Source organism: Macrobrachium nipponense, chromosome 18 (genome assembly GCF_015104395.2).
Source record: "Macrobrachium nipponense isolate FS-2020 chromosome 18, ASM1510439v2, whole genome shotgun sequence".
Classification (NCBI taxonomy): Eukaryota; Metazoa; Arthropoda; class Malacostraca; order Decapoda; family Palaemonidae; genus Macrobrachium; species Macrobrachium nipponense.
This window is the reverse complement of record NC_087211.1, coordinates 52,628,992-52,639,589: the sequence shown is the minus strand read 5'-3', so window position 1 is coordinate 52,639,589 and position 10,598 is coordinate 52,628,992. Positions and strand designations below refer to the sequence as shown.

At 42.8% G+C, this 10,598-nt stretch overlaps 1 protein-coding gene across 1 annotated transcript; it reads right to left on the bottom strand.

Annotated features, from left to right (window-relative positions):
* Window positions 1-249: 249 nt before the first annotated feature.
* Window positions 250-1,236, bottom strand: LOC135196584 (uncharacterized). Its single transcript, XM_064223424.1, has 2 exons — window positions 1,128-1,236; window positions 250-1,001 (listed from the first exon to the last, which is right to left on the bottom strand). Exons 1-2 carry the CDS (start codon window positions 1,234-1,236, stop codon window positions 250-252), a joined length of 861 nt encoding a protein of 286 aa, XP_064079494.1.
* Window positions 1,237-10,598: the final 9,362 nt, after the last annotated feature.

Here is a 10,598-nt window from a genome sequence, read left to right as displayed (position 1 = left end):
TTTGGGTGTGTTGTCTGGTGAGTGTGGTGGATGGATAGTGATGAGCGTGAGGGGAGGGTGATGAAGGAGGACAAGAGGTGAATGAGATGTCTGTTAAGAGGTTTGTCTTTTTTTTGTCTTGCATGTTATGTGGGTTAGGTTGGGATGTGGTAGTGGTCATGATTGTTGGCATCATGTGCTGTCAGTCAGGGTTGTGGTTTCCTTTGTTCCCTACCTAGGTGGTTGGGGGGTAGGAGCATAGGAAACCTGCTAATTCATGGGTGTTTTTGCTAGAATGTGCTTTGTGATTTGAGTGGTTGTGCGTTCATTTCCTATGTACCTATCTCTTAGTTGCTCCGTTTCTGGACAGTCTAAGAGGTAGTGTTCTAGAGGTTCTTCTGGAATTCTTTCGCAGTACTTACATGGCCTGGGATCGCCTACTATCTTTTGCCAAGTGCATTGGTATCCCAGCCTTAGACGATGAATTATGACTGCTAGTGCTCTGACATATCTTTGGGGAATGTCATGTGGTTGCAGACTGGTGGTGTCTACATACCACTTTGCAGTGTTAGAGCCTCCAAAGACCGCTCTCCTGACTTTGCTTTCTTCTTGCACTTGACAGTATGCTGAGGCTTTGCTTTTAAGTTGAGTCAGTGAGTGGCTGATTTTAATACCTATGTTGTTAATATGCAACCCACTCTTTGCTAGGGAGTCTGCTTCCTCATTTCCTTGGATTCCTATGTGACTTGGAATCCAGTTGAGAGTAATCTGTCTGTTTCTGATTTGGTGGATGTTAGCAATTGCCCATATACTTGTCAGGAGTTTGATATTTTCTTTTGCCTTGCCTTTTGTGATGGCTTGTATTGCTCCTTTTGAGTCGGTGTGGATAGTTGTGTTTTTTCCTGAGTGTTGAGAATCTTCTAGCGCTTTAGCGATTGCTATCAGCTCAGTCTGTAGAGTGGAGGCGTTATCTGAGAGCCTCCAGCTCCCTTTTAGTGATGTTGAGTAGACTCCTGCTGCCGCTGCAGGAAATGCTGAGGTCTACTGATCCATCTGTAAAGTATTCATTTGTGGCTGTCGTTTTCCTTATTGAATCTTGTGCTGCTTGTTTTCAGGGGCTGTTGAACGGTGCATGCTTCTTTGCTTGCCGTAGGACTGTGTAGTTGATATTGAAGAGTTCGGATTTCCAGGGTGGCTGGTTCTCACATACTCAGCAAGAGGAGAGTCTTCTCTGATGTCAGCAGCATGCTTTTGCATGCCTACTCTTCTCAGTGTTTCTAAAAGGTTGCCAGAGTATGTCTTGGGTGGTCTAGATCTTCGTGGAGATCAATGCACTTTTTGATCTCTCTTTTTAGTGGACAGTTCCTTTCATTTTTTAAGGTTTTTAGCAGGATGGACGTGTTTCTCTGGTCTATTCTGTATGTCAGAGACTGTAGTTTTGTTTCATGTCTCAGAATGCATAAGTTAGTCCACATTGGAGCACCTGTGATGAGTCTCAGGGCATTGTTTTGAATACTTCAAGGCTCTTTTGCTCTGTGCTTGAGAGACTGGTGAGAACAGGTGCGGCATACTCAACCGTTGACCTTATTGTTTGTATGTAGAGGTTCTGAGGGCGTGATATACTGCTCCCTGTTGTAGAGAGGTGATCCTCCTCATGGCATTGTGTCTGCATTTTGACTTTCTGCTTGAGTATTTCAAGTTCTTTGCGTGGGGTGGGGAGAGTTGCTTGTTTATGTTAACTCCTAGGTACACAAAATTGTCTACCCATTCAATGGGTTCACCCATGAGCTGTATTACATTTGGGTCTAGACTGTGTTTGATGGCCATTGCTTTTGTCTTTGCAGTGTTGATTTTTAGACCTAGGTCTTTGCATTTATTTTCAATTTGTATTATTGCACTCTGCATGTTCTGGTGAGATCTGTGTCTGTCTGTGCTGACTAGGCAGACATCATCTGCATAAATGAATATTTCAACTCCATTGGGTAGGGTGGTTGTGGCTAATTTTTCCATTAAAACATTGAATAGGAAGGGGCTGAGTATGCCTCCTTGAGGTGTTCCATTCTCTAGACTGAGAAAGTCCGAGCTTGCTCCTTGGAAGGTGACTCTAGCCTGTCTGTTTTGCGTGTATCCTTTGGCCCATGCTAAAAGGTTGCCCTTTACCGCCTTGTCAGCCAAGGCTTCAAGGATGGCAGCTGCACTGGCTAGCTCATAAGCTTTTTCTAAGTCCAGAAAAAACTACTATTGCTTCCTTTCGTTGATTGTGGACATGACATCTGCTAGGCATTCTTGTGTGCCTATGCCCTCTTTGTAGGCTATAGGCGATGGTGTAGAGGTCCTGTTTCCATAGCAGTCTGTTTAGCACCATTCTCTCTGCAGTCTTTTCTGTGCAACTGATGAGAGAGATGGGTCTGTAGGAGTTGGGTTCTTTGGGCTTGGGAATCGGCTGTGTATTTTGTTGGTTCCATTGTGTGGGTCTACTGCATTCTGTGTATGGTTCTATTGATTATATGGAGATGAACTGTTTTGGCTGCCGTTCCCATGTTCTTCAGCATGCTATATGTGATCATGTCTGCTCCAGGGGCTGTGTCTGTTCCCTTTTGAAGGGCTTTGCCCAGTTCCTTTAGTGTGAATGGAGTGTCTGTATCATCAGGGATGTTACAGGCCGTGTTAATGACTCTCCATCTCCCTGGGGTCTAGTGCCACTTGCCTTTCTCTTGTGGTTTGTGGTAGGTGTGCCGATTTGGTCCTGTCGGCAAAATGCTGTGCAAGTCTGTTTGCTTCAGCTTGAGGGTCAGGATGGTGTGGTTGTGTTATCTTGGATTTTCCTGATATTTTGTTGAACCATTTGAACATTTTTGCAATGGGAGTAAGTCGGGTGGTCTGTGAGCACCATTTAAGCCAGGTTCTTGCTTCACTTCTTTGGCAGTTTGTGTTGCATGGTTTATAACTTCTCTTAGGAGAGCATGCATCTCATCAGTGGGATTGCGTCTGAAGAGTTTTTCTTGTTTTCCTATTTACTCTTGAGTTCATTTCCTTTATTCTAGTGTTGTAGTACCAGCTGTCCTTGTGGGGGGTTTGGTTAGTGGTAAAAGTTTTTCTTAGGCATGGAGATGTTTGCTGCATTATGCAGGCTACTCACAAGTCCTCTTGAAGTGTGTTTATGTTTTGGGCCGGAGTTTGGAGGTACTGTGTTGCCCACTCAGTCATTTCGGTTTTTCAAAAAGTGGGCCCAGTTTTGCCAGGTCCGGTCTCCATCCCTGCTGGCGGGGGTGGTGGAGGGGGAATTTTGTTATTTTTATGCTGGTTTCAGTTGCAAAGTGGTCGCTGGTTAGTATTGGGTGCACTTTCCATGCACATTCTTCTTTCAGGTTTTGGGATACAACATACGAAGCTCAGGTCCAGTCTACCTCCTCGGAGGTGAGTAGCTTCGTTTGTGTCATTTAGCAGTGCCACTTCAGGAAATTCTTCCAGGAGCAGATGATGTGTCTGCCTGCTGCATTTGTATGTTGTTGGGATCGTAGGCATGGATGATGCGCATTGAAGTCTCCTGCAAAGAATGTGTTTTCTCTGGAGGCAGCACTGAAGAGGTTTTCTCCTTCAAGGATTTTGTCATGGCCTTTGTATATGTTGTGAATGACTAGTGAGGTATTTTCTAGCCTTATATGGATGCTTAGCATTTCAATGCCTTTGCCCACAGTCTATGTTTCTTATTTTCTCTGATGGAATTGTTGCTTTCACCAGGGTGATTAAACCTCTGTTTTCATTTGTGTGTGGGATTTTGTATACTGTGTATCCCTGAAAAGAGAATTTGTTGGTTTCTCTAACAAGAGTTTCCCTGTAGGAGGACAACGTCATGTTTTTCTACGAGCACCTGTGATTGCAGTGTGGCGTATTTGGTGTTGGCACTGTTTATGTTCCATTGAAGGATTTTTAGGGTTGAGTGTGTGCTGTTTTCGTCATTTGGGGTGTTGTTTGGGTTTTGATTGTTCTGCTCCATTTTAGTTTATCAATGATACCAGTGTTTTCCTGAGCTCTGCAGTAAAGTGTTGCTCTGGGAGTAAGTGGTGAAGAACTTGCGATACTGACCGCTGCTATTTCCCTCCTGATTCTTCACGTGTGAGGTTGTAGCTATGTTTGTTGGTGGGGGGGGGGGCTCTGGGGCACTAACCTGACTACCGGTACGGGTGTTACTCTCATAGACGGGGTGGAGGAGAGGGCATGTTGGGAGGAATGGCTGGTGGGGAGAAGTGGCTGTTTTGGTGTGGAGTAGGGTAGGAAGGAAGTGGGTCTGGCATTTGGGACCTGCGTGTTTCTCTGTGTGTATAGTGTGCCTTCTGTGAGTCTGGGGTCGCGGTTTTCGTGGGGCTTCGTTGGGGTTGCTTGCTGTTTCTGTGTCTGTGTAGGTGGCTGGTGGTGTTGGGTTTTTTGTGATTGTGGTCCTGTTTTATGTGTTTGCTGGTAGTGTTGGGGTCTGTGTGATTGTGGTGGTTTGTGTGTGTGTTGTTGGATTGGGTGCTGCCATTGTTTGGCGAGATCTCTTTGGGGTTCTTGCTGTGTGGTAGGTGGTTGTGAGTGTGATGTGTATTGTGTGAGTTTTTGTTGTTCTGTGGTTGGGGGAGGAGATCCTTTCATATTCCATATTCTTTTCAGTCTTTCCATGCAGCCCTTGTACCATGCATGGTGTCCCTTGTGGCAGTTAGGGCATCTGGCTGTTGTTGCCTCCTTCTTTTTGTGCTTGTCGATGCAGTCACTTGTTGGGTGTTTCCCACTGCAAACACCGCATATAGGCTTAGCTGTGCACTCCTGCTGGTGATGGCCAAATCGTTGGCACTTAAAGCATCTTAAGGGTTCAGGCGTGAAAACCTCGGTGTGGTATTTCCCCCATGTCGGGATGTCTACGAAAGGGGGCCTTTTGCCTTGGAAAGTGACAAGGACTTTCTTAGCGAAGGTTTCTTTTTGGCCTTGTTTAGTTTTTTAGGCATCTTTCAGCGTGTTACTACTCCTGGGAGCTTCTTGATGGGGGTCGACTGGAAGGGATGTTGGGTATCCAAGTATGATACCTTTTTCAGTTTTCTGTGTGGGGTCTAAGTACTGGAAGTTTTGTTTGCTTTTTGCTTTTGAGTATGTCTGTTGATTCTTGGTTTCTGGGTGTGATAATAAACTGTCCTCGCTTGTTGGGTTTGGCTGTTATTTGTATGTTGGGGTGTTTGTGTTCAAGATCTTTAACCGCCGTATACGTCGTCTGATTGGGAGTGAGGATTACCTTGAATTTGTGTAGTGGGGGAAATTCTTTTAGATTGATGTGTCGATTTGAGTGTTGTCTTGTGATGTTGCAGGAGGTTGTGTGTGAGTGGTGTTAGGTGTCTTTCTCATTTTCCTTAATTTTTTTCGGTTGCCAGCTACCTGGTAGTCATTGTCACCGTTTCCATGTGTATCATAGTCATCAGAGCTGTCCATGGTGGGTAATGGTAGGAGAGGTTGTTTATTTGTCTGTGGGGGGGTGTCATCTAGGGCTTTGGGAGAGTGAAGTCTTGGTCTTTGAATCTTGGGAGAGTTGTCATCAGGGGAGCTGCCAGCTGATCTGGTCCGTCTTCTAGTCATCAGTTGTCACTTAAGAGGGTGGATGGTTTTTTGGTTTTGGTGGGAAGATGATGAGGGTGAGGGTGAGGATGCCATTTATGAATGATCCAAGTAGAGAGAGAGGGTTTGTGAGGTGAAAATGTGTGTGTGTGAGTTGCCTGAAGGGCTTGGTTTTCAATTACAATGAGTCCTGGCTTATGGAAGGCGCCAGCCTATGGTTTCCTGTGCTACTTGCAATATAGTATTGCGACAGTAGGAAGATTTGTCTCTTTGGTCTTGCTTCTGTTGGAGTTTTTAGACCTCAAGGGCTACCAAATGTTCCACAAGAGAGACGGTGTTAATAAGAGAAAGTTATTTTTTGAGAAAAGGAGGAGTAATATTAAGTCTTCAAATTGCTTATAAGAGTGAGAGAGCTCTCTCAAATCTTGTTATTCCTTGCTAAGCGCGCCAACTATAAAGTCGGCAGGGCTAAAATGCAGGGAAAGTCTGCAGCAAGCTGATTGGCTGGTGGCCGAGAAGCACAAGCTTGAAAACCTACAAAGAAGCTTGAAGGTTTTTGTGCTAGCTTCTGATTGGTCGGTGGCTGCCGGTGGGAGGAGTCTGGGCGGAGCTGGGGCTGGAAGCGGGGCGGAGTATAGGAGCGGTGTGAGCGGAGGTGTTGCTACCATGGATGCCGAGCAGCAACTGAGGATTCCAGTGGCGAGTCCATTTCCTTTTATTGTTGTGTTGCGAGCTCTTGAGTACGGTCAGAGCACCTCTCCGGCAGGTCGGGTTTACATTGGTTCCCGGGAAGGTGACTCATACGGCGGGCGTTGACGAGTCTTGCAGACCTTCTCAGGTGGGGGGTATCACCGGGAGCCTCTTGATTGGCTTCTACCTGAGTGACGTCACCCCTGGTATTATTCTCATGTCCGGTGTTCGTTTCATGCGCGCTGGTACTTTCGTTGGGGGGGAGGGGTGTGGTCCTCCTCACACACGTCGGTATCAGGAACGCTTCTTGGGTAGTATTAAGAGGAGGCTTTTCTTCGATGATGAGCAGCGCTTCTAGGAGACGCAGACGTCGTGGGTCAGGTGCTCTCCCGATGATCTTAATATTCCTGACGATGTCGTCTCTCGTGATGTTTCTGTGGTGTACTACAAGTGCGTGCTGCCTAATGGCGCCCTCCTGGGCGTGGCAGGAAATCGTTTTTGACAGGCGCATCGTCGTCATGCCGATGTAAATCCCAGGGCATCCTTGGGCGGGGCATACGTATCGGTAGACGACGTTGGACTGCTTCAGGGGGTCTCCTACCAGCGGGGAGGGGTTGTTCTTCATTAGGAGGTCCTTCGTACGCCGATTCTTGTAGTAAATAATGAGGGACACTTTCTTTCCTTCCTCCATGGGGCGGACGTGTTCCTCTATTATTTTCTTCATGGCTGTTTCGGCATGACGGCGATGCGCCTGTTAAAAAGGATTTCCTGCCACACCCAGGAGGGCGCCATTAGGCAGCACGCCCTTGTAGTACACCACAGAAACATCATGAGAGACGACATCGTCAGGAATATTAAGATCATCGGGAGAACACCTGACCCACGACGTCTGCGTCTCCTAGAAGCACTGCTCATCCTCGAAGAAAAGCCTCCCCTCAATACCACCAAAGAAGCGTTCCTGATACCGACGTGTGTGAGGAGGACCACACCCCTCCCCTCCAACGAAAGTACCAGCGCGCATGAAACGAACACCGGACATGAGAATAATACCAGGGGTGACGTCACTCAGGTAGAAGCCAATCAAGAGGCTCCCGGTGATACCCCCTACCTGAGAAGGTCTACAAGACTCGTCAACGCCCGCCGTATGAGTCACCTTCCCGGGAACCAATGAAAACCCGACCTGCCGGAGGGTTGCTCTGACCGTACTCAAGAGCTCGCAACACCACGATAAAAGGAGATGGACTCGCCACTGGAATTTTTCATTACGGGCTGCTCTGTGAGCAAGAGCCCGTGCTGGCACAAGGCCAGCTTAATCTTAAACAACAAACAACCACTGGAATTACGGGCTGCTCTGTGAGCAAGAGCCCGTGCTGACACAAGGTCAGCTTAATCATAAACAACAACAACACTGGAATTCAGTCCCTCAGTAATTATCGCTTGATAATGTCCTGTCGATCAGGAGGAAACGTCGCGTTAGAGAGAGAGAGAGAATTGTATAAGTAATAATAAATCAAATGACTCAACCGAATTTTACCATGCCCTTTGGTGCGTTGCTCGCCAGTCTAAGCAACAACGAGAAAGCCGTCATCAGAAAGATAGAGAAGACTCTTTACAAGATTAATAGTGCTGAAGCAGCAGTCATTTTTAACAAAGCATGTCTACGAGAGGGTCTCCTTCCGAAATATTATTATTATTATTATTATTATTATTATTATTATTATTATTATTATTATTATTATTATTATTATTATTATTATTATTATTATTATTATTATTATTAAATATAACAGAAAATAAAGTATATCCTCACTATTATAATTATGAATATTATTATCAATATTTTCGAACAGTGATTAAATTATATTAGCATTATTACTAGTTTTGCATCTAATTAACATGAAATCATATTTTTATTATTATTATTATTACTATTATTATTATTATTATTATTTATTATTATTATTATTATTATTATTATTATTATTATTCTTATTATATCATTGTTAACCTTATCATATTTATTAGTACCACTATTATTTTGATATGAATATCCATAAATATAGAAACGTAAAAGCCACTCACTCACGACGCGAGGGTCTACAGAATAGAGAACCCACACCCTACTTACAAGATTATATATATATATATATAGCACGGGAATGAGAGAGGTCAGTATAAAAATAAACAGAAAGGTTATTGGGAGAAAATAAGTGAAAAAAAAAGTTAAGTGGCATTACATGTTCCCCTTAACCCGCGTCAACAGCACTTAAGGGGGAGCCGTTCATAGCTCTGCACACAAGGACTTGGAATGGAAGTTACGCCAAAAGGCCAAAAGCTGGAACGTAAGAGGTCATTCAACACTGAAGGCTATATTGACAATTGGTCGAGAGGGTGGAAAGTCAGGCAGTAGATAGGGATATGAACGGAGGTACAGGAAAGGAAAATGAACGAAAGATGTTGCAGCTAGATGCCAAGGGGACGCTGCAAAGAACCTTAAGTAATGCCTACAGTGCGTAGCGCGAGGTGTACTGGCGGCACTAACCCGCTACGTAGCACAAACAAGGGAAGAAAAGACTTTTGGTGTGAAAAACATCTATTTGATTTTTTTTCTTTCCTTCGAGTAATTTGCAGGAGAATGTCGACAAATATGAGTATAATCCGGAAATGCATATTTTTGGGTCAAGTATGAATCACAAATTGTGGGCAGTAATGTCAATACAACTTTATACATTCTCTCTCTCTCACTCTCTCTCTCTCTCTCTCTCTCTCTCGTCTTCTCTCTCTCGGCTCTCTATATGTAGATATATATATATATATATATATTATATATATATATAAATATAATATATATATATATATATATATATATATATGTATAAATACACACACACACACATATATATATATATATATATATATATATATATATATATATATGTATATATACAATATATAATATATATATATATCCACAGGGTCAAGGTACTAACTTCTACAGCAGTTGTTCCATAACATTTAAATTAAATAGTATTTCCACGCTATTACACCGTGCCTATACGTTATCGTCCAACTGGCACAACTTCCATAGCGAATCCAATTTTTACTTCAGTTTTTTAAAAACAATTCGTATCCTCCAGCCTTATTCTTGAAATATGTCAATAACTTTTTAAATGATAAATTTCAGCCACGTCAACTTGTACCGAACGTGCCTAAACTATTAATATATGCCTCGATACCTTTCATTCAGTCTAATGCATTTAAGGTGCAAATACAAAAAGTCATTCAGAAAACTTTTCCGGCTGTGAATCTTAAGTTAGTAGCAAAAAATCCTAAAACTCTGGGTTCTTTGTTCTCCCACAAAGATAAACTTCCGGCTTTGATGCGATCTTTGGTGGTATATTGCTTTACTTGCCCGAAATGTAAGATCGGGAAATACGTGGGAGCCACCAAAAGATTGCTCAAAGTCAGAATCGACTCTCATCTCGGAGTCAGTCACCGTACGGGATGTACTTTGAAAACGAAAGAATTTTCCAACATACGAGAACATTGCAATAAATGTAAAACATCATTTTCATATAAGGATTTTCGCATTGTCACCCAAGCGCCCAATGACTATTCTCTCTCTGTTTTGGAGTCGTTAACAATCAAACAGCTTGTGCCCCCATTAAATGGTCAGACTTCTTCTACAATTCTATATATAGCATAGTTGACGTCCTCCTTTCCAAACCAGACAATGTCACTCAGTTTTTTAACTCCATAGAGATAGGTACTAACTTAAGCATTCTTCACTTTTTAATTTTTTATATATATTTTTTTTCTAGTTCATTTTTAAATTATTATATTTAACTTTTATGTTGTTCCGTTTTTATTAATATTAATACTGAGCCTTTTTTAATTTGTATATTTTGTTTTTTTATATTTTACAGCCCTGATGATGAGACCCAAAGTCTCGAAAATTTGGAACAAAAATACATGTATGATGCTTCGCTGGCTTTTCTCCATCCTTTTTATATTATATATATATATATATATATATATATATATATATATATATATTATATATATATATATATATATATATATATATATATATACATACATAAATGCATATAAATACATGTCACCTTCACCAAAGTGGCAAATTCACTAATCATTTAAATTTAAATCCTCACCTTCCCCTCACAGCTTAACGCAGTCACCCGCTGCCATACTACCCCCCCCCCCCCCCCCCCCCCCCCCAGCCATCATTAACGAAAGTCATTACCTTCGCCAGAAAGAAATAAAAGTTAACGAACTCATTCTCGGGAGAAGAACTTAGACTTAGATTTCAATTGGATGTTTTTTTAATG

Bases quoted from the DNA above. Each gene is read 5' to 3' on its own strand.
- LOC135196584 (XM_064223424.1), bottom strand. From the start codon at position 1,236: ATGCAAAAGCATGCTGCTGACATCAGAGAAGACTCTCCTCTTGCTGAG. The intron at 1,002-1,127 runs GCAAGCAAAGAA...CATTTCCTGCAG, and splicing joins ATCAACTACACAGTCCTACG to CGGCAGCAGGAGTCTACTCA.